The 25,572-nt window shown below is 38.4% G+C and overlaps 1 protein-coding gene across 1 annotated transcript in view; it reads right to left on the reverse strand.

The window, feature by feature from the left end:
- The window catches only part of ARID1B (AT-rich interaction domain 1B), a 405,190-nt gene that overhangs the window by 275,427 nt on the left and 104,191 nt on the right, over positions 1 to 25,572 (reverse strand). The window contains 1 exon segment of the mRNA XM_061207638.1: positions 3,518 to 3,646. Coding sequence (XP_061063621.1) covers positions 3,518 to 3,646 — 129 coding nt within the window.

Consider the following 25,572-nt stretch of genomic DNA (forward strand, 5'->3'; position numbering starts at 1 on the left):
CATACCTCTCTCCATAGATTAGGATAAGTGAAATGTAGAAATCACTCTATGAAAATACTACAAAATAACAGGGGACAGTTCCTTTGTAACTTCAGAGTATGGAAGGCTCATAATCTCACTAAAAATAAAATCCAGATATCATAAAAGAAAAGACTGCTAATTCTGACTACATAAACATTTTTTTAAATTCAAAAAGCCTTTCTGCATGACAAAAAAAGATACCACAGTTAATGTCAAAGGACAAATTTTAAGATGGGAAGTGAGTAATTCATATCATGGACAGAGGTCTAGTCTCCCTAATATACCTAGTTTTTATTATATAAATCAATTTTTAAGAGACAAACAACTGAATAGAAAAATTCAAGATAAAAAGATGTGAATTGACAGTCCAGGAAAAAAGGAAACTTAAACATTTTTAAATATATAAGATGTTCAAAATCACTCATAACAAGAAAAATGTAAATTAAAACTACATTATCAGATGGGTAAAAATCCAGAAGCTTCTTAAAACCATGCTACTGGCACATGGTAGGTACTCTCACACATTGATGGTGGGAGTATAAACTGGCACAACCCCTAAGAGGAACAATCTAGCAATATTTACCAGAATTACAACTGCATATACCCACTGACACAGCCAGGAATTTATCCTACAGATACACCTGGACATTTATGACATGACACATATACAGAGCATCATGGCAGTACTGTTTGAATTGCAAATAACTAAAAATAATCTAAATGCTCATGAAAAGAGAACTGGTTAAATACATTATATGTCCATAAAATGGAATGAAGCTATAAAAAAGAATGGAGGATTGCTTTATGTACTCCTTTGGAAAGAACCACAGAAAATATATTTAAGTGGGTAGGGAAAGGGGAATGACAAAGAACAGAAGAATGTTTACAGTATGTTACAGTGTACCAACATTTGTGTAAAAATAGAGCTAACAATTAAAATATGGTATTTTGCTTCTTTATATAAAGAAACATACAATAAACTAATGAAGTGGTTATCTAGCAAAGGGTGAGGTGGGTGGTGAGCTAGGCAAGAGGAACTATGGTGGAGAATGGAATCTGTATCCTTTCCTTGTACTTTTTAATTTTTGAAACATATGAATGTATTGATTATCCAAAACATTACACATTAAAAAATGTTAAAGATACAAAGTGAGGTATCTTAATGGAATGCTAAAATTACCTCTTGTATCAATCACATTAACAAAAGACACAACGTTATACTTGCTGATTATCTCCTAATACAAAAATCAACAGACTGTGTATGCTATATCTGGGAACAAAAGCAAAGTCTATAGGAAGGAATGTTCTGTCTGTTACGAAACACTGGCTTCTTATATTAAATACAGTTGAGCTCCTTTGTTTTTTAAATGTATGTGAATTCAGTATTATAAATTCTTATTAAAATTTGGCTTGATTTTGAAAATATTCTAGTGGTTATTTTTACTTTGTTTTGGGATATATTTGGGGGGATTATTCTGGTTTTGGAGGTGCTAACTATATCTAAAATGCTAGATCTCATTTCCTAGATAAACTTTCCAAATCTATCTGAACATCAAATTCCCTAAAAACTAAAACTGTTCCTGTCAAACCAGACCCTCCGATTAGGCTACCTAAATGTCTCAGGCTACCCAAATGTCTCTGATTTCCACTTCTTTGTTCCAGAAGAGTTTACTGAAACTTAAAAAATATTTAGACATTCTATAGTTAGGGAGTATGAAAACAAGAAAAAATTTCCAATATACTTTGAGAAATATTTGTTTTTCCTCAGAATATACAAAAAAATGACAGTATTTACATTAAGGAATCATTTTTATATAGTATTTCCTGACACATAATTTATTGTATTCAAGTCAATAAAATAACAGCAGTATCGTTCAAAGCATAAAATAGACCTAAACTAAGCACATTAAAATAGTATTCATTAAAATAAGATTTTACCTGTAGTATGCTTTAAATATTTAAATATGAAGGATATTAATAACTAATTGCCATGTGGAAAAAGTCATCAGTGAATGCTTCATAAAGGAAGTAAATTTTGAACTTGGTCTTGAAGGAAATGACAGGCACTCAGAATCCTTAATCAAATTGGTTTTACAATCAGAGATTCATTTTAGCTCACTGAAGGAAAATGAGTAACATAATCTCTCTATTGAGTCCTTCTTAAACTCTGATGACATGACAAAACATTCTGTCTACAGAGAAGTTCAATAAGGCTCTGAAAGCTCATGAAAAAGCCTGTAACTTTATATATCATAAACCCAGATACCAGTCTCTCTCACTTAAAAAGAAATGGTATTGAAAGGTTATTTAATTTTCCCACATTTTAATAAAAGACCAGACTAAATAACTTTGAAGTAATGTACATTCCTACCTCTATAAATTGCTTTATATAATACCAAAATTTTGAAAACATATATGCAAAAAACAAGATTCTACAGAGCTTCAATCTCAGCTGTTGTTTTAACATGTTTTCTTTGAAGTCATAAACTCTTTTTGGAACTCAAATAAAAGTCACATGGGAAAAGACTCCAAAGAACCCAAGAAAATACTTAAGAAATCGGCTGAATTTATTAAAATTAAGCTTCATATATTTATATATTTTGCTTAGCATCAACAATCTCTCCAAGCTGTGTAAGTAGCACTTTAAAAACTGAATAGTCAATGTCACTGTCTTCCCCTCTCTTCACAACCCCCAACCCACAAAAACGAAAGAAGAGAGGAAAATATAAAATGCAAAGTTACATTTTGATGCTTATGACTGAAAGTGCTATGAAAGCTCTATTTGAATTCAGAGTACAGGTCCTGAGCTCATGATACCTTTTAATATCACTCAGCGACAATCTCTAAAACAAGATGAAACTGAATCACTGTACCAAATGCATATGTACTATTTTCCTACAAATCATGTAAGCTGAAATACATAGTCCAATAACCTAAAAGAGTGTTTAATGAGGCTAATTTAACTAGAAAGTGTTTAACATACTTAAAGGTACATGATTCCCTTTAGTATTTTAATACATTGTAATTGAAGTGATTATCTGTCTATCAGCTAGTTTAGGAAGAATAACACTGCCAAAGGCAACAATGTTTTGACCCAGTAGAACTTACCATTAAAACAAAAACAAATCAAAAGAAGGCTCAACATAAAAACACCATGTATGTGCCAACTAGAAAGATTAAATGATCGATAAAACCATTTTCCTGAATAAGCCTCAACGAAGTGACAGAGTACTTTCTGGAAAGATTCAGAACACAAATGACAAAGAACATGAAATGACTGACATTTTCTGCTGTCACTAACGAGTAATGTAAGAAGCTATTAAACTAGTCATTCTTCCCACCCTTCAATCTCAAACATCCATTTGTAAACAAAGAGTTTAGGTTATAGTTCTACATTTTCTCAAAACTTCCATTTTTCCCACTGAGAACAGAAATGTTTTAAATGGGCCAGGAAGACATCTCAGAACAGAGGCCTGGGGACCAGGGCTGTGCTCACCTGCTGCGGCTGGTACCTCTGCTGCGGCTGGGACGGCAGATACTGCGCCTGCGGCTGCTGGCTGTAGTAAGGCTGCTGGCCCTGCTGGCAGTAACCGCTCACACCTGGCTGGCCATACTGAGGCGGCACCTGTCACGAAGTCAAGCAGGGCAAGTGAGAAAGTCAAGACGTGCCATTCAGCGAAATCAAATATGGTTTCAATTCAGCAACAGGAAGTGGGTTCTTTGCTAAGCAATTGAATTCGATATTTTTAATATTCTCTCCATTAGATAAATTGGCATACTGCCTTCTGCTCACATACTATCAATGAAGACAAAAGACAAAAGTATTTTTTGAAGCAGAGTTAAATTATCAGACATCAAAAATTGATAATTTCACAAAAATCCAGTGGCGGGGTCGGGGGGAGTTCCTAATACTGACGTCAAAAAATTGTTTCTTCTAGAAAGTCAAAGCAGCATTATGCTAATCCATTCTCATGCAACACTCAGATGAAAATGAACTCCAGTCCCAGCTCACTAATACTTTGTAGGATGCTTGTGGTTTGGGGACATGTTTGTTTCAACTAAGGTCAGAATGCCTCAATTACATTTTAGCAGATACCAGTTACAGCAGCAATTCCATTACCTGATACTATTTTGGCTAAAAAGAAACAACATTGCTTTATAATAAAATGAAACCCATTTAGAAAACAATACTATGTATATCAAACAATATAACTATCAATATGAGTTCTTGATGGAAAGATATTCATAGCTATACAAGGATAGTATTTTCCTAGTTGATAAAACGGCTACTGATATAAAGCAAAGTGTACTGTGCTGCCAATACCCGAGTTACAGACAAAATGACCTAAAACCAGTCTTCTCCATTTCTAATTTACATGAGCCTAAAAAATCTTGAAATCATTGTTCAAAGAAAAGTCCTTCCTCATTCAGTAAATACACCATTGATGATATTTTCTGATGTTCTTTCAAGTGAGAAATCTATTGACATTTTTTTTTTCCTAATTGAGAGAAAGAACAGGAGAGGAAAAGAAAAACAAGATATCAGGACAGCAAAAAGCACCCCTGGAAGGAGAATGGTGAAGTCACTGTTAATACCACAATATGGTCCATTTGAGAACTCCAAGAACTTGATCCCCATAAGCACACATACTTAAGAATTCAGTCATCAGTCCCACGTATACACTTAAAAAACAAATTGACTATAGAATACTGAATGAGGAAAAAAAGAGAGTTAGGAGGAAAATATTAAACACTTTGCCTCTAAGATCAATTAGCACAGTAACTGGCAACATATTCAATGAAGTAAAAGGAAAAAAATGTAGAAAGCTAAAGTTCATATTCCTTTTGACCCGATCTAGATTATTTTCAAGCTGCTAGCAACGCTGACAAAACATTTGGCCACAATGGCTTACAAATGCCTCTCATTTCGCAGACCCTAAGTTAGTAGAACAGACAAGTTTGTATTGAAAACCATTCAACAGCACAGTTGAATTCTTTGCTTTTATTTATTTTACAGCTTGATATCTCATAATGAATGTATGTCCCTGACATAAGCCAAGCCAAAGAATTTCCATAAAATACAACTCCACATGCTAGAATACCATATACTACCACAACACATACCCTTCCGTTCAACACCCATATGTTTGATTTGATATCTAATACTGCATTTCACACAAGCATCTTTGCAGTTTGATTTGAAGCAGTTAGGATAACACTTTGCCAGTGTTAAAATGACTGTAAAGCTCAGTCAACACAGCCAGCAACTCCCCTGTGAATTGCACTTTAATATGTTGACTTTCTGGTTTACAGAAACCCTTACACACAATATGGAAGTGGGGGGGGGGTTCTATTTTCTAAGCAAGACAACAAGAGGACATATTGCAGGAGTCTCCTAACACTAGAGCAGCCATGAACTTACTAGATTCTTTTACTATCTATTCCAACTCCGAAAAGTGGGGAAGCAAGTCGGATGCAGGGGAGGCAGGTAGGATGGGTGGGAGTGTAAGCAAATCTTCAATGGATCCATAGCAACAATCTGCAGAACAGAGCAAATGTCAGAGGGGGAACCATCAAAAGCATCTGCTTGGGAGATTTCATCACTGTCTTCCACAATTAAAAACCTACTTGCTGTCCTTTTAAATACGTGGTCTAATTATTTGGTACTAACTAACTGGCTAACTAACCTTCTGAGACCCTGGGATAACTGATAGGACCTAGAGCCAATCAACTGCATTTGGTCTATTGTCCTTACGTGGGAGCCATGACAAAACAGAGATTACTAAATTCTAGTCTACCTAAAGAATCTCTGTACTAGAAACATATGAAATCTAAATCCAAGCCCTCCTGTACCTCAGTTGTGTAAATATGATCAATCACATAATGATATGTCTTACATCTCCATCTGCAAAATGGGGCTACCTCCTCTATTAATTCCTATTAATATTATAACCAGCAATATTATAATCCTATCTGGAATTCTACACAGATTCTATTATTACTTATTAAACTAAGTTGTAGTGCTACCTCTAAAATATTAATTATTAACTAAGTGTTATCTTTAAAAAGCAATTTCTAAATATAATACACCTCAGCTGTCAGGAACTAATGTCAATTCTTTAATGGTCAATAATGTTTTTGCTTTAATCAATTTAGATGTAGGGCTTTCAAAGTTCTATTATATGATTTTCTGACATCTTAAACCAAGCAATCATTATTAAGAAACATAAATGGAAGGGTGGAGCCATAATACATGGAATGCCCCAGAGCCTACTGCCGAACGTTGTCTGCACAAACCCCAGAGTGACTGTGGTCTCGCACTGCCGGCTTCTCACATGCCATCAAGGCCCTCAGCCACTGCTCCTCACTCTGACCTCCATCTTTAACAGCATCTGCTGAGGACTGAGAAACCCACTACACTGTTATGAAGACCCAAAGGACTAAGCCACGAGGGAAGCGTATGAGCTTTTATTGTCTCAAGTTTTGTGAAATCAATTTTGGCTACTAAGAGTCTTTTTGTTTATCTCTTGGTTCTTAACCATATTCAGGGTAAATAAGATTACCAAACTGTTGAATTCAACTGTTCAACAGTTCAACAGTTACCAAACTGTTGAAATTTAACCAAGAGTTACTGAGTTTCAGGAACCAAGTGCTGAGAATTGAGGATACAAAGCACTTCTGTCTCAGATACCACCCCTTCCCTAACCGGCCTAACCCACCATCATTCTCATGCCACTTCTGATTTGATTTTACCACAGGGGAGATTATTAGATTTAGTCAGTTAACCCTTTAATTATGTGTTCATGTGTTTACTGTTTGTCCTCATCACTAGACTACACACTCCTACACCCATGGCATGCCTCCTGGAAGAGGGCCTGCCACTGAAATGTTTGTTGGATGGATAATGAATGTTGTTCAATGGATTATTAAATCAAGTTATTATTATATAAAACTTTAAACTAATGATGGAACACATTATAAAACTGAAATGACTTATACCATCCAAGTCTTTGATTCAGCTTCATCCAATAGCCAAAAACCCCAAACCTCACATTGACAGCAGCAGAGTACCCTCGGCTATTACCGGCTAACCCTCGAGGTCATTACTGCCCAGCAAATGCGCTGGACACTTATCACTAAACTAAACCAAATGGAAATCTCCAGAAAATGCCTAAGATCAGGGATTTTCTATTTGTTATTTAAAAGTAAGAAAAACAAATATTTCTCTCATTTCTAAATAAAGAGGCTCTTCAAGGGGAACATGAGCACACACAGTAACAAAAAGTTTTATTCCAATTTTCAAAGAAACGTGAATGCTTGCAAACATTACTGGAGAGGGAAAGTACAGCTAAAAATGATTCATTTACTTTAAGTATTTATTTTAGGAAACTACTCTGATAAAGGACGTGAGTGTTAACTTTCAAATCTCTGTGTCATGTTAAATGTGCAGAATTCCAGGCCCCACTTTTCATTTTACTTTACCTTGAACTCTTTGCTCAGCTCATACTTCAAAACTGAAGAAATGATCAGGTTTATAGTCTCATCCTTTTCCTATCGAAAGAAGTTTGAGAAGGCAGTTTCCCCACTAAGTTTCAAGGTGCACTGCCCTATGACCCAGCAATCCCCCTTGTAAATACATACCCATGAACACTCACGTGTGTCCCAGGAAGGGTATTCCATCCAACACTATTTACAAGAGCCACAAAGAGGAAGCAATCTAATTCCAACACAGTAAGTAAACGGGAAAAGTAGATTTTGCTATAGTCATACGTGGAATTCTAGCCATAAAGTGTACAGTTTAGTGGCATTAAGGAGATTCACATTGTTGTGCGACCATCACAACTATCCATCTTCAGAACCTCACCATCCCAAAATGAAATTCTGTTTCCGTTAAACAGTAACTCCCCATTCCTATCCCCCACCACAGCCCCTGGAAACGACTATTCTGCTTTCTGTCTCCATGAATTTGGTTATTCTAGTTACCTCATATAAGTATAATCATACACCATTTGTCCTTTTGTGTCGGGCTTATTTCACTTAGCCTAATGCCTTCAAGGTTCATCCATGTTACAGCATGAATCAGAATTTCATTCCTTTCTAAGGCTAAAAATATTTCCATTTTAAGTATACACAATATTTTGTCCCATCGTGGGCAATGGGTGGGTTGTTTCTACCTTTTGGTTATTGTGAATAATACTGCTACGAAAATAGGCATACAAATATCTGTTCAAGCCTTTTCTTTCACTTCTTTTGGAAACATACCCAGCCCATAAGTGGAACTGCTGGATCATACGGTAGTTCTATGTTTAATTTTTTGAGAAACCGCCATACTGTTTTTCACAGCAGCAATACCATTTTTTAATTCCTGCCAGCTGTGCACAAGGGTTCTAATTTCTCCACATCCTTGACAACACCTGCTATTTTCTGTTTGTTTTTGTAATAGCCATCCTAATGGGTGTGAAGTGGTACCACACTCATTACGGGTTTGATTTTCATTTCCCTAATGAGTAGTGATGTTGAGCATCTTTTGCATGCTTATCAGTCATTTGTTTATCTTACTTGGAAAAATGTATTAAAGTCTTTTGCCCATTTTTTAATTGGGTTGTTAGGTTTTTGTTGTTGAGTTGTAGGAATGCTTTATATATTCTGTGTATTAATCCCTTATATGATATATGATTTGCAAATATTTTCTCCTCTTTTGTGGGTGGCCTTTTTGTTCTCGTGATAGTGTCCTTTGATGCACAAAAGTTTTAAATTTTGATATACTCCAATTTCTCTATCTTTTCTTTTGTCGTCTGCGCATTTGGTTTCCATGTCCAATAAATCACCGCCAAATTTAATGTCATGAAGCTTTCCCCTAGGTTTCCTTCTAAGAGCTTTACAGCTTTAGCTCTTATGTTTTTAGGTCTGACCCATTTTGAGTTAATTTTTGCACATAGTGTAAGGTAAGGGTCCAACTTCCTTCTTTTGAAAGACCTGTTGTTCTTACTCTAGTATATAATTTTCGTAACAGCTTCAGATCCTTTTGTTCTAAGAAGAACAGTTTGGTTTGGTATCTACACTTCCCTCTAGAACTATATTAAACGAATACAACACACATTCAACACACTGTATAATCTGTTTATATGAAGTTCAAAAACAGGTAAAACTAATTTATAGTGATAGTAATCAAAACAGTGCTTGTGGGATATGGGGGCTGGCGAGAAACAGGGGTGAGGAAACTTCTGGGGTGATGAAAATATTCTGTATCTTAACTGGGATGGTTGGTTCATAGGTGTACCTTATTTGTCAAAACTCATCGAACTGTACTCTTAAGATCTGAGCATTTCATTGTATGTATATTATAACTTTAAAAGTATGTATATACACTTAATAACGAAGAAGGTATCTAAACTTTTGACCTCACATTTTTTTCTAATGTATTTATGTCAAACCATTACGGCCTTACTTACACCTAGATGTAAGTTTCCTATTTGATAATAAAATAGTAACTGTTTCTAGGTGCTTAACAGGGAGTTTTCATACTTTCAATTTACGTAATTCCAAAATATTACACAGCAATTAATACTGAAACAATCATAATGAGTATGTAAATTCAAATATCTAACGCAAGTCACAATATGTATAGGAACAATATCCCTTCAACCCAGAATTCTGCTTTTGGGAATTTACCTTAAGGAAAAATATAAAACAAGTGTGCAAAGATATGTGTAGCAAGGAGGTCACTGCACGCCCCTGATACCACCCCCCACTCAAAAACAGGGAAGCAGCCTAAATGGTTAAATGTGCCTCCATAGAGATTGGTTTAAAAGGGGAGGGTAATGATATTTTATTCAATAAAATATCACAGAGTCATTAAAATGAATGATTCTAATTGTAGATAATATGTATTGAATAGCAAGAAAGTCTGTCCCTGGATTTTTGAGGTGGGACTTAAGGGGTAGCAGGTTACAAAACCATATATATATTTTTTAATATGAAAATCTGTGTATGCGTGTTGAGTAAAGAATTAATACCCCAGAAGAATATACATCAAATGTTATGTATCATTTCTTAAACCAACTCTGAGTTTTTCATGAATCTAAAACTAAATGCAATTTATTTTGGATTAATTATTGCTGTCTTTCTAAGAATTATCAAAAAGTATATTATAACAATTTATATTTAACAGCAGAAAGCTTAATTTTTATTTGTTTGTTTTTCATCATAAATTTGAGTCCTTCCAGATAAATTCTACCAAAAAAGGAAGACAAAAAGCATAGGAAAAATGAGTTCACAACAGCTACATTTTAGTCATTACTGTGGCATATTCTGCTGGCTTCTGATTTTACAGAAAGAGTAAATGCTATTTTTCATGCATAAGAGACAGACTGAAAATTCCCCACAGCAAGGAATTCAGATGCTAAGTCGATGTGTGGCTGAACCAATTGCAGGAGGAAATTTTATTATGTCAACATGTCCAGTCAAAAATAATGTGTTAGAAGGTAATAAATAAAGTTTACAAGGTCAAAATCCTACAAATGCTCCAGAATCTATAGTCCCTTAAGCTAAGTTCCCAACTGAGACTTTTAAACAATTTAGGTGCTTTTTAAATTCACTTTCTTATTTTAAAAAGAAAAATAAATCTTGTCCTTAAGCTTGTCTAAGGGGGGAAAAAAAACTCCGTAACTTCCTGAAATTACTTCTTCATGCTTGAAAACTGAGCAACAATCAACGAATGTATACTGAGTGCTTATTGTATGCACTGTATACTAAAGCCATAAGTTCCTTCAAATTTTGTCCAGCTTCCCTTGAGTAACAGAAAAAAGACAACGTGGGCTTGGAGGAGTCAGCAAAGAAGTCAAGGGTCAAGCAGTGTCTAAACTCCAGAACAGGCCTGATGACCAACCACACAAACAAGCTAGTTACTCAGCTCTCGTTGCTATGGAGCCCACTTCCATTTTTGTCTATGCCCTTGTACCTAACAGATAACTTCCGGGCCATAAACACTGCTGTTGTTTAACAGACTGAAAAATAACCAACATATCTGGGCTACTTTAGCCCACTCCCTTAGCTTAAAAAAATTTTTGTAATTCATATCAGAAAGTAGCTTTACTTTTTGACTTGTGAAACTAAACTGAAAAGTTCTCATTTGTCATCAGCAATAAATCTTTTCTCATGACAAATTTTGCTTTCTAAAACTTCCTTATCAGGTACACACTTTATGTTTATAAGATCATAAACAGTGAAAATAATATACATATAATCTCTCTTGGATTTCTTTATAATTATTAATTGCCTACAAAATTTCACTGCTTATTCTACGTCCAACTGCTCTATATTTAGCAAATCACAGCTTAAGCGAATACTACGTCAGACCAATGTTCTGCAGAGTGAATACTCTACATGGCTGTGGGAACTAAAAGGTAGTGCCTTTCATGACTTCAATTTCCAAAAGTCGGCGATATGTCCTGAACAGTCTTTATTTCCTCTTCATAATCACTGTCATTCTATTACCCACAAATTTATTTATACCCTTCTTAAATTAATTTATATTTCTAGTCTCTAGAGGGTAACAAGTTCTGGAACATTACTATCCATTTGGTAAAGTGGTACATCCTTTAGTTTCCATAAAATTAACTCCAAACTTCAAGGAGTGCCCCCTAATGCTAGTACACGGAGCTTGATTAACACATGCATGGTCAATCAATGCCAGCCAAGGCCTTTATTCTACCAGATCAGAGATTCCTTGTCAACTGCTTTCTGCCCCCCATCAGTGCCTTGATTATTTTCACTGCCTTATCTAAACTGCTTTCACTGTTAGTCTTTACTGTGGAAGAGCAGCTAAAACAGCATAAATGATTCCAAAGGCACAGCAACCATGGCTGTACACAAAAGTAAAATCACTTTTCTACTTACTTTTAAAAAGAAACCTCTAGTACACATTTTGTATTCTGCTCTACCTCTTAACTACAGATGTTTTCACCTTTTTTTCCAGGTCAGCCAATTAGAGGAGATTTTGTTTAAGTATTCATAAAATGCAGGCATTCACTGGCAGTAAAATGCTTCCTCTCATTTACAACCAGTGTTGAACTAAAGTCTTACTGTACACAAAATTAACACACAAGTGTATAATTGTAGTTTTATGCTCAAGTGCCCTAATTATGCACTTTAAAACACTTTCTTCCCAAGGATCCATCGAAGGCATTTGATATCCCAGATCTATGAGGTCTACAGTGCACTTCTTTGACAAAACAGAAGCATAACAAGAAAAAAAACCTGCAGCTTCAGAAAGAAAGTATGCATGCAATGTACATGACGATAAATCTCATTCTAAAAATTTTAGCTAGAAAAAGAGCGTATTTCCAATGTATATGAATGGGTGAGGGGTCTACCTAAGAGTAAAAGATGAATTCTTACTAACTGCTCTTGAAGCAACCAGAACCAGCATACCAAAGCAAGTGGTCTAAAATCTTTCATAAATCATCATGGGGAGAAAAATTCACCTATGAGTCTGCAAGCCTTACTAATACAATAATACAAGCAAGAAAAAAACTTAATAGTAAAAGGAGCCTTGCTCATTTCTAACGCAGAAGCTTTGACATCTAGGTTACTAGTATTTACATTTAAAACAAAATGAAAAATAAGTATTTTCCATACCAAACACACGCAGTCATTTTTAAATTAGAGAATCATAACTATGGAAATGCATCAACATGGTTTGCATGAAGCCCTACTTCTGTGGAGCTCACGGTATGTACAGAAAGAAAAGAAGGGCTCTGAAGGCCATCTATAGAAATAAATAGGTCAACTCTGCTAACAGAAGCAACATTTTCTTAGAAAAAGCGACCTAAAAATAAAAAAATTTTTAAAAAAGGAAGGAAGGAAAGAGGGAGGGAGGGAGGGAGGGAGGAAGGGAGGGAGGGAGGAAGAAAAGGCCTGAGCTGCCTCACAGGGACTCAGTTGTCTCCATTCAAGAAAGCACTTTACCAAGAAAACAGGCACGTGATGTTGTATGTAATGAATACATCTCACTGAAAAGCAACTTGGGAGTTTCCATCTTTCTTGTTATATTACTGGCCAAACTGCAACAGGTAGTTCTAACTGGTGAATATAATCTTTGAGTTGTTTCAATTCTTTAAAAAATATCTAAAAAGATTACAAAATCAAAAGTCCAAACAGTACAACAGTACCTCACACACATATCAGAACAGGAGTTTTCTAATAGGACTTTAAAATAAGTGTGAGGCTACAGTACGTTCATGTTTTTAAAAACCACCCACTTGGTCTACACACACATGGTAAGAACACTATTGTTTACTACAGGTAAAAAATGGAAAATACTCAGCAGTGCAACTGATGGGAACTTCTTGCCTAGCTGCCCTTCTGGCCAGATTTCATAAAGCACAGAAAGAGGAGCCAAGAGCTTTGCCACTCTCCCACATACACCCAGCTGCCAAAATGGATGTGCCAAAAGGGCGTTTCAGAGAATTTTAAAGAGATAACCTTTGCTGAGGCTGCAGGGTCAACTTTGTAACCGCATGACTGGAACATGTGCAGTGAATGCTAGATTGAAAAGACTGTTCTACTGCAGATAACTATGGAGTGGGGGAAAACAGAGAAAACAGGGGTTTACCAGAATCAGACTAGAATTTTAAAATAGCCAATGGAGAGACAAGCAACTGGTATCTTCTATGGAGGGGAACTTGATGGTGGGGGGACATGAGGAGAGAGACCATTCACGGCAGGATCTTTCTACCTTGGGGATTTTATGCCATGCATTTAAATTCCGTGTGCGTGTGTGCGCGCGAGTGTGTATGTGAGATTTGTTAATGCAGTTTTGAAGTTGTTTCTTTTTTCTTTTTTTAATTAAAGAGTCAAAGCGGGGAACTATGTGATTACACTTTTCCAAGAGTCTAAAGTTCATCCTTTGAGGGTAAGGGGGCTAGTTGCTTCTATATCCTCTCTCTCCTGTTCACAAAAAAAAAGAGAGAGGAAGGGAGGACGGAGGCAATGATTTTAGTAACTGAGTTTATAAAAATGTGAGTAAAAAAACCACCAAGCCCCTCAAAAATGGATATTTCAAAAACTATATTGTGTTAAAATGTGATCCTTTAATAATATACAGTCTAAGTGTTCTATAAGATACCTTTTAAAGGAGAAACTTGTACTCATTTATCTATCCACCCCTAAACGTAAATAATGTATATGGTGAAAACTGTATGAATGAAGAAAAATAGTAGCGATGGTAATGCAAATGGGTCAGACTTCTCCATGTAACACGGACAAAACCCAAACCTGGCTTCCTCTGAGACTTTGAGAATTCAGTAGACTGAAGAATCTAAGAATAGACACTCCCAGGGGACGAACCAGTATGGGGACCTTTACCGGCATCCCCCCTGAGTAGAGGCACTGACACTGACTCGGAGGGTGGGGAGACAGCTGCAGGCTTTGTCCTGTGCTACCCAGGGACACAACAGCCTTCAAATTACCATAATTAGCTGGTCATTTTATTTTTTGCCCTTTCAGAATGAACTCATAACAAATAATGAGGAGTGAAAATAAAGGAGTCCTTTTGCACTGGGAGGTATTCCTACCAGTAACCCACCCTCTCTCACAAATCAGTGATATCTCCCCTGAACCCCACCTGCAAAGGTAAGACTAGAGGAAATATATATGCACATTAGTGGCTGAAAAACTGACTCCTTGCATTTTATTCCCTGGATCATAGTCTGAGTTGGGGGGCCGGGTGGAAATGCTCAAAAATATCTGCAACACACACAATCACATATTTGGATCAATAAGCTATTGTTTTAAACTGAAAATACACACTCATTCCCCCATCCTCAGAAGGCTAAGCCTAATTACACTTTATTGTAAATTATTTTATCATCCGCTATTAGAACTGGTAGAGATTTCAGAGATCACTGGTTCAACCCTGTCCTTATTAAGATCAAGAAGGTAGGGTCAAGGGTTAGGAAACCTGCACAATTTCACCCAGCTGGGGTCTCAATCGGAACTCAACTCTCTGCGCACACCCCCTCCCCACCCAGGGCTCATTCCACTCTCCCAGGGCGCTCAGTCATTGAATGGAAGGACTGGGGAGTAGCATGTAAGCGAAGCATGGAGGACACTCAGGCTGGGACAGGAAGAGCAAAGGACACTCTGGACACCCTGCTCTGTTCTAGCAGAGAGCAGTCTAAGAACAGACAAGAGTACTGGGGAGCCCAAAGAACCTAAGGGAAGCAGCTGGAGTGGGAAGGGGTTGAAAAAAGGGAGCTAGGTGAGTAAAAACACAATGGCCACAAATGAGAAATGTACACACATTTTTTTAAGTTTTAAACACTGAAATTAGAAAGGATTAGGATATAAAATTTCTACCAACACAGATATCTTATACTCAAGGCAAAAGTGAGGAGGGGGGGAGGCCCTTCATTTTTAGTCATTTGGCACATAAATTCAACCTATATGATAAACTTGTGATATTGGGTAATAGTTTAAAGAGGAGTTTCATTTTGAGGTTGAGAGAGTATGAGGAAATGATGCTTTAGATAAAAATATCAAAGCCCTTGAAATATAAATATATTTCAAAGCAAATGTTTATATAAGAAGAGAAAATCATTTAATTATTTCCCTTGAGATCTGCAATTTTTTTTTTATTTCAACAGATGGAACACACATACCAAATAGTCCCAAAAGATTGGTCAGAAAAAAATATAGGATGCTGACATTTTAAAATCATTAACAGATAGACACTTGGGGGTAGACAGAGGAAGCTTTACCTAATGTAGAATTACCAACAAATTAAATGTTTCACTTCTTTCTCTACTGTCTCTACTATTTATATTTAATAATTTATTTTAAATCATTAAAATTAGACATTCTATAACCCATTCATTTTGAAACACAACAAATAATCAAAATTATAATTATCCCTCACAAAACTATACTTGAACACAGATGTGTTCTCAGACTGTCCATTCTAAGCACCTCTGCAGGGAAGTCAGTAGACTTTGGGATAATACAAAAGCCATTTAACTATTTTGCTAAAACATGAAGGGGTACAAAATAATTGTCCTAAGATACAGTCCTCCAATCCAATGGCAAATAAAGATAACTGGGTCAAAATGTTTCTCATTAGACCATATTCTAATCTTACTTTAACTATAAAAAACCAATTTCTTCATTAACTTTAGAAGGAAAAAGCCAGACTTCAAACAGTATACCAAAATAATTTTCATTTTAATAAATCCTTTAAATTTAAAAGATGCATTATACATATTATTGGGGGAGGGGGGCGATTTCCAACTATTCATTTGACATATTTAGTTTCCTTTCAAGACCATTGTGTACAAGACCAGTGGAAGTCCATCAGAGTAGCAAGGCAACACTGAGGTCAGGAAGTCTCCACGAATCAAGACCAGGTATGAGGAATTAGTGAAGAATGGTCATTTTCTAACCAGACATATTACATTCAATAATCATCACAATCACTTAAAACCTATAGCTATTTCTTACTGCCAGAGAGAAGAAGTAACAACACTAGTATCTAGCCATTTGGTGTTTCCTAAAATCTCTTTCCAATATCCTCCACTCCCCAGACTGGTGGGAGCCTAATAAACCTAGAAATCCCTGCCACCCCCTTAGCAGACTATGATTACCCCATACGTCCCAGACAAATCAATTGTTAGGGTCTGGGCGTGCCCCCCTGAACAGGTTCTAATCCTCCTGAATGAAACTCTCCATCTGCAGGAGAGCCTCCAGGTGGTGCGCCTTCACTGCAGGCTTCTTCAGGGGGCTTCTGCTGGGACACAGGCTGCTTAGCTGGCCACACCCTGACGTGGAGCTGATGTGGAGGGTAAATGACGTGCCCTGCAACTGGTAAATCAAGTAACTGTGCTTTCAATATTCCATCAAGTTGTCCTGCAAATAGGCCATACTCTAATTCTACTTTATCTCAACTACAAAAAAAAAAAAAAATCTTAAATTTCCATTAGAAAGAAAAGGGGTGAGGGATCAAAGGAGTTAAAAATACTGAAGGTTAATCAGAGCAATGGTTTTCAAATGTTTTGATTCCAAATCAAAAGAAGAATTATGTTTTATATCACAACCTTGAACACACATGACATCCTTACTACATGCATTCATGTATGATGCATTCATATTTTGTTTATATTCAAATTCCCTTTTTAAAAATTTCTGGTTGCAGCTTAATACATTGCTTTCATGCTCCCACTAACAGATTACAATGAATAGTTTAAAAAACACTGCATTCAAGGATGATTTCTTTCAGAGCATCTCAGGGAAAGCTGTTCCAAGTGATATTGTATCAGAATCAATCGGGGTCCATGGATATTGGTTCCTAAAGTTCCTTTCCCCTGACCTGCAGCTGCCATCGATACTCAATGCCACTGCCAGAGAACAAAACCACTGCTGATTTGAGTAGGTTGAACACCTGGAGCAGTTCAACAGGAGACAACCAGCAAAGAGAGAGAAGGCGAACTCCAACAGAGCAGGGTAACAAGCCACCAACAGGGCCTACTTCTCAGAGAGGAGGAGACAGCAGCTCCTGGAAGGAATCAGGAGTCACAGCAAGAACGGGTGAAGGAGAGACAGGAGGCTGGAGCAGCCAGGTAATGGTCCTGAGCAGAGAATCGGGAGAATGAGGGCGTGCGATGGTGAACAACAGGCCAGTGCCAGAGATGGTACATATCAAACGTATTACTGCTGGAGGAAAGAAATGAGATTAAAAGCATGGAATGGATTGAATTCCAGAGAAGGCGAAGCAAGGAAAATGAGATGGGAGTAAATTTTTAAATATAAAGAGTAAAGAGAAAGGGCTATGACTTCTTCTGATTTTCCACATAGATCCCAAAAGAAGAAAAGTAAAACCTCATAGGGACAAGGCAATATATTTGTCTAGGGGTGGGGAGAGCAGGGAGGACCTTAACTGTGGAAATCCTGACCACTACGTCCCTGGGGCAATTGAGGCTCCCTAGCCATAAGTGTTTTGTCAGGTTTATATGAATATTCAGGCAAATAATCTCTCTGGGAGAAATACCTGGAAAAAAATTGTAACCATGGGACTTCTCTGGTGGCGTAGTGGTTAAGAATCCGCCTGCCAGTGCAGGGGACACAGGTTCGAGCCCTGGTCTGGGAAGATCCCACATGCAATGGAGCAACTAAGCCCGACAGCCACAACTACTGAGCCTGCGCTCTACAGCCCATGAGCCACAACTACTGAGCCTGCACTCTAGAGCCCGAGTGCCACAACTACTGAGCCCACGTGCCACAACTACTGAAACCCACACGCCTAGAGCCCCTGCTCCGCAACAAGAGAAGCCACTGCAATGAGAAGCCCGCGCACTGCAACGAAGAGTAGTCCCTGCTCGCCGCAACTAGAGAAAGCCTGCGCACAGCAATGAAGACCCAACACAGACAAAAATAATTAAAAATAAAATAAATTAAAAAAAAATTATGACTATGACTACCTGAAATTTGCAGTAATGCTAAGAACAATAAGGAAAGTTAACATATAATCGAAAAAGTGAATGCTCACAAGAAAGACTATTATAGGTAGAGAGGCACTGGGTAAGATGCTTCAAGAACAGGGAGCCTGAAGGTGTCTCACAAATGTTCCCTGAACAACCAACACTGGAAAACAAAAGAAACTGAAAGCAGTTGTATTCATTGAGTTTGCACCTTTAGAAAATACAGAAATTAAGCTATGGAACTCTCCCTCTTGTCACGTTTCCCTTGTACTCTTTTATCATAAACTTACTTTGTTCTCTACCCCGAGACCTCAATATGAAATACCCTATACCACAAATTAGAGTATAAGACTAATCAGCTCTGATTCTTTTCTCCAAAACAATTTACTACAGTAACTACCAGAAAGATGTCATCATAAAAATTGTTCATTGTTATCAGCTAACCACCCCCCCAATTCATGACAATATCAATACTTCATATGTACAAAGCACTTTTAAACTTCTTTCACACAGATGATCTCATTTAACTCTGTGATAATTCTATGAAAAAGGGTAGAGTTAGTCTCCTTTCACAGAGAAGCTTCTCTGTGAAGGTTCTAAGAGTATGTGGCCAATTGGTGACAGAATCAGTAATAGATGGCTGGTCTCCTGATTCAAACAGACTGCAGTACTGAAAGAGAAAGATATGGCAAGGCTCCCTTAAAGTTGGTATCTGTATCTGTGCTTTGTTTTCACAAATGGATTTTGAACTTCTCTATACATTCCATTATATCACATGTACTGATTCAATATTTTATTAAGCAATAAAGTATCGAAAGAATCATCCTAGTCTCTACAGAAGACAGAAATACGAATAAGACAAAATCCCTGCACACAGCAGCTTACAAGCAGAAAAGAGAGATAATACATGTTTACAGTTCAGAATAAACAGGGAGATTTTGAGCAGTTACAGAAGGACAGGAGAGAAGGAAGCAGGTAAATTCCATTTGAAGAGCTGTGGAAACGAGTCCTAGAGCGTTAGGAAATGCTGCTCAGACCAGAAGTACTGGCCCTAGGCCTGGAGGGAAGACTTGACTCTCAACTGGCAGAGAAGAGAAAAAAGAGGAATCCTTGTTGAGTAACAGAAACCCAGGTGGGGAAGACAGGAACACATTAAGGGTATGAGGAATCAACAGGTCAGTGCCGTGTGAGGTAATGATAGAGAAGAATTTTGATTAATGCCCAGGCTACATTATGCACACAGCAGATGCTTAAACCAAGAAACAAACAAACCAAAACAAACAAACAAACAAAAAAACCAACACTGGCTGTATGAATGGTTGACTCTGTAATAAATTAGTACATTTCATTTTAAAACATAAACTTAGGAGTTACCACCCAAGATAATGAGTTACAGTTAACTCTCAAATATCAATTGCGAATTGTCCTTGGAAAAATTTTAAGCCCATTAAGGCTTTCCCCCTTGTCACACACACCTTCAGCACGCCTCCTTACATTACTGGCCAAGAACACATCTTTTTCATGGTAACCCAAATAAGCCATTGGTAAGGAGGTAAACTTTCTGCTCTCTGAAATCAAATATTGCATTCCAAAACCATGCAATAATTTTTAAAGAATACCTACCATTTGGAAATTATTGCTATAACTGCTCCCCTTTAATCAACATGAACAAACACTGAGCATGCCCCAATGGGTACTACTTAGACTAAAATTCCAATAATGGGTGATGAAAGTAGTCAAACACTGAGGTCCACAAACCCATGCAATCCTCAGATTCCCTGAAAAGTGAGTGATACAGAGCTGAAGACAATATATCACATGTGCACACAGTAAGAGAAAGCACCTGAATATGGTATAGGTGACACTACCTATATACATACATATTTGTTTATTTGAAAAATAAAACTACTAAAAATTATCTAATTTCTTCCAATTTCTTTTGGCGTATCATGAATTTCAAATCTGATACATCCAAATTTTCAAATACCACATATCAGACCTCAATCTGGGTCCAGGTAAGCAACTATAGGGTTACCCTGGTACTAAATAACTGAAATCAGCCTGCTGCGGTCACAGGAGGGCCCACAGAGAGGCTGTTCCGGACCTCACAGCCAAGGTGAGGGTTGGGAGGGAGGCGAGAGGGGAGCAGTTGGGGGTTAGGGGTGGCTCACTTGGGCCCAGTTACAAGTTAGTCACCTGGCAGAGCTGTGGAAAGTTCGGCAGGCCCAGGGCAACACACTGCAACAGTGCAGCTGCACAGACACACGGGCTCCTGCATTTTAAATCCCTTCTAACCTCTACCAAGCCAACAAGACCTTCTCTATCTATCAAGCTTCCAAATTCTTCTCTTTGGCCTTTTTCTCTACATTAGAAATATGAGGAAACAACTACACAAACTGTTGTCAAAGTAAAATATGTTTCCTATACAAAAGTAACAAGTATTTTCTAAAATAATAAAAGCTTAGTAACTACCATCCACCAAAAGCCATCAGTATTTTTTCTTATGCAAATCTTACACAAGATATTTATTAAAAAATTACAAAATTTTCTTATTCTATATAAAGCATTATGTTTGACAATTTAAACACTACACCAACTTATCAACTCCCCTGCAAAGGCTCTGGAGTAAGCTTCTAACACAATCATATGATATTCTCCCTGGTTTTCTCCCTTTATCCTTCATTACCAGCAGTCCAGTTTCTACCCCCTCCCTTCTCTCTCCAATCACATCCCTCTTTCCCTCTGACTCTCCTGACTAATGACAGGGTTATTCTTCACTTTATGATGTCCCCCTCCCCAGAAAATATACTTCTTCTAATTCCCAGACTTGCCCTCTCAGCCTCCTCTCCCCTTGGCGACAATAACCTGCACTCTCTTACCACCTGGCCCCCACCTCACGCCTCAAATACACCAAGGGGGACCTTCCAATGTTGGAAGGGTTCTTCCACTCTGGTGATACTTTGCCATCTACTGATGCAGAGAGGGTTTGAGATTTTTGTTGTTGCTGTTTTTGCTTTGTTTTCCTCCCATCATTGTGAAAGAGTTGACTCAGCTTTTCCTACAAGATATGAGAGATTCCCTAGTCTAAAACACAGGAACGTTAAGCTTAACATGTATACCCTCCACCTCGCATGCGTATACATGCATGTATCAAGTTAATATCTTAACTCACAGCAAGAACTGATGTCCTACTTTATAAAAAAAACAGTAAGATACAAACCCTCTGTCCCTATAACAGAAAAATTACCTAATATTCTTAAAATTCTTAAGAATTTAAGAAGTGTTTAATATGATATAAGCAGAAGTATTTAATATGATATGAAAAAAAATCAACTTGAACACTTCTCATACTACTTGTTTTGAGGTAGTCATTCCCAAAGTATATTTGCCAATGTTATAATCCTTTAAAGTGCTCATCTACCTGGCTTCTACAACAATCCACAAAAGGGAAGCAAATACACAATTCACAGAGAGGAAAAAGAGTGTGAAGGCTTAACCTGCTGTACTATCATTTGCCAGGGTGTACAGGTGTGGGGCACAGCCACAGAAATGCCTGTAAATTCCACTGGCCTAATGAACAGATACAGTTTTCAAAATTTTTATTGCTGTACTCCACAGCCAAGGGGTTGCCAGGCCAATGCCAAAGTCCAGGTTCCATTTGAATGACATATGGCTTCAGTCAACCAGAGAGATGTTACAACACGGAAGAGCACAAGTAGACAGAACGAGAATACAGAATGCTAACTTGGCCCTCGCAGAACCAGATTTGCTAGTGCACGTCGCTGTCCGTGGCTGTCCTTGGAAGAGGCTCCGTGAGAGCGTGCATGTTGTGAACACACCCCCCTGAGCCCCTCTCGGCACTGCACCAGGGCACTGCGTCTTGCAGGCTGGTGCAGTGGGAACAGGCTGCGCGGACCCTGACGTCGGAAGCGCAAGGTCAAGCCCCAGTTCTGCCCTGAACAGCTACATGTCCTTTGTCAGACTGCATTACTTCTTTGCCCACCAGGTTCCTTATGTAATAGTACTACAGTACCCCCCCCCTCACTGAATGAGATGCTGACGTGAAAACTTCCTAAATGGTCAACCACTTTGTAAACAGTCACAAGATAGTAACACATAGCTCACCAATAAAAACTCCCTGAAGTACATCTAGTCCGAGTGGTAAAGCAGCAGTGTGGTAAACATCTGTCCGTCCGTTTGGTTGCCCAGGCTATGAACACTTCTGGTATTTGGATAATTCCTCGCTGAGTGTGATAGGAGGCTGTGATATGGTGATTTAGAGTGAGAAATACATATTTGGTCTTTGTCCCCATTTCTGGCACTGAGCTCCAAAAACCCTTGGAATTTCCTAAATGTTGAGAGCCTAAAAGGTGTCTTTTGTTATGTTAATGACACTTTCAAAACTCACCTAAGGATGGGGGCTGGTTGCCAGGAGGACCAACCAAGTGATTAGAGGGTCAACCTTTCAGTCCTAGCCCTTGATTTCTGGGGAGGGGACAGTGTTTGGAGGTTGGATCAATCGCCAATGAGCAATGATTTAATCAATCATGCTTATGTAACAAAGCCTCCATAAAACTCAAAAGGGCAGGTTCAGAGAGCTTCCAGGTGGCTGAACACGTGGAAGTGCTGGGAGAGTGGAGCACTCAAGAGAGCAGGGAAGCTCCCCGCCCTTGCCCTACTCATCTCTTCCATCTGGCTATTCCTGAGTTACATCTTTTTATAACAAACCAGTAATCTGGTACGGGAAATGCTTCTCTGAGTTCTGTGAGCTGCGCTAGCAAATTAATGGAACCCGAGGAAAGGGCTGGTGGAACTTCTGGATCTATAGCCAGTCAATTAAAGCACAGAAGACAACCTGGATTTGTGACTGCCATCTGAAGTGGGGATTGGGGGCTGTATTGTAGGACTGAGCCCTTAATCTGTGGGATCTAATGCTATTTCCAGGTAGACAGTGTCAGAATTGAGTTAAACTGTACGACACCCAACTGGTATCTGAGAATTGCTTAGTGGTGTGGGAAAAAAACAGACACTGTAATTAGTCAGGATTGTAGAGACAGACTCTGCCTCCTAATAGAGAGGCTGAAAATGCCAGACACTGGCTTTACCAAACTCACTGGCAACTAGGGTATTGGCATGTGACCCAGGATCAGCCAATCAGATGCACATGCTCTGCTCTTTGACTCAATAGCTAGTAACACAAAGAAGAACAGCAATACTCAATTTCAGGTGTGTGTCACAGGTGCATGTTTCCAAGATACCAATGGGGGTGACGGTGGAGGTCACACTGTAGTGCCGTCTACTAAGTGACTGTGGATGCCTTCTCTGTCCTCATGACCTGGCCTTGGCATTGTCCTCACAGTGTGGTGGCCCATGTGCCTTCCCTTCTTGCTGGCCCAGTTCTTCATCCTTCCTGGCAATTCTGCAGCTGCCCACTAGCCTGTCAATACTTTCTTTTCTGCGTGGATATGCCAAACTTGGTTTTCACTGCTTACAACCAAGAATTCTGGCTGATAGAAGCAATTTCTGGAATGGTAGAAAAGATAAGTAGAGAAGGTACAAGAGAACTTCAAAATGTGTAGCACAGCAGAGCAGAAAGAGAAGACACAACATGATACACAGCTGTCATGATACACATGATGAAGGGCAGTTGCTTAAGTCAAGAACAAGAAAAGAACCAAGTCCTTCATAAGATTTTAGCTAACTAATCAAAAGTCAAAAATAAATATGGTTATGTGAGAAGGTTCACAAGTCACATGTAATGAGATTTCAGAGGCAGGAAGTTCTAATGTACTACGTGAAGATCACAAGTTCAGTAGTGGACATGTTCAATATAAATCAATAATTTTAATATACAGAAAGAAGTTTTAATTGAAACAGAAGTTGCCTAAATGTAGTTGGGGGCCAGTGAGCAAGGAAGACTTCACTCACAGAGAAAGTGACACCTAAAGCAACCAGGGAAGGGGGAAGGGGGAAGGGGGAAGGGGGAAGGGGGAAGGTGGAATGGGTAATCTCGGACAGAAGGAACAGTGGGAAACAAAGCATGGTATATACTCAAACTGCAAATACTTCAGTAGACTGATGCACAGACACAGGAGGGAGGGCTGGTAGAAGATAAGGTGGGAAAGTTCAGAAGGGCCATGCCATTAGGCTAACAAGTTTGGATTTTACATAAAACAGGATTTCACTAAAGAACTGTAAGCCAGAGAGCAACTTATCAGATTTACATTTTATTTTAACGAGATTACTGTGAAGATTCCACGTGACGAAATAATTACACAAATATTGTTCTTAACCATTCCGGATTCATAGATCCTTTGAGAATATAATGACCAGAAATTGCACCTACACACACACATAGAAATCTTAATATTGAATTTCAAAGAACCCACAGCCTTCTGAAGTCCATCTGTGAATACTCAGGGGTCCCAGGACCTCAAAGTGAGAATGACCTAGAAGCAGGAGAGAGACAACTGGCAAAGACACTGGGTGACAGGCAAGAGCAACTGCCCACACCAGTGATGGCAAAGAACTCAACTAAGGTGAAGAAGGCCACGAAGAGAGAGAACAGAAAAGGTCTGACGTAATTTGCAGCAATTAGTGATCAGCTGGATGTGGGTAGTGAGGGAGGAACACCAAGCACGACTTCTAGAGGGATGACTTAAATGAATGAGCTGTACCATGATTTTATGGGACAAATGGACTCAGGAAAAGACAAGTCAATGGGATACTCAGAATGGAGTTTCCAGGGATACATCCAGGTGGAGATGCCCACCTGGCAATCAGAAATCAGAGTCTCAAACTGAGCAGCCCGTAGTCCAGGGTAGAGTCATTGGACCAACATGGAACAGCAGAAGCTACATGAAACAGCTAGATGTGGCAGGGTCTGGAGGATACGAGGCAGGCCAGAGACCACAAAGGGAAGGCAGGACTCAGCATGAAGTCCACAGAAGGGGTGAGGCTAGGAGGGCCTCGGTTCAGAGTCAGACCGCCACCACAATGTCATTTTATAAACAGAAACACAAACATACTAGTTTGTGCATGTGATTTGTCTGCATGGTCACATTAGTGCTATCTACTCCAA

This window comes from Eubalaena glacialis, chromosome 12 (assembly GCF_028564815.1).
Source record: "Eubalaena glacialis isolate mEubGla1 chromosome 12, mEubGla1.1.hap2.+ XY, whole genome shotgun sequence".
Classification (NCBI taxonomy): domain Eukaryota; kingdom Metazoa; phylum Chordata; class Mammalia; order Artiodactyla; family Balaenidae; genus Eubalaena; species Eubalaena glacialis.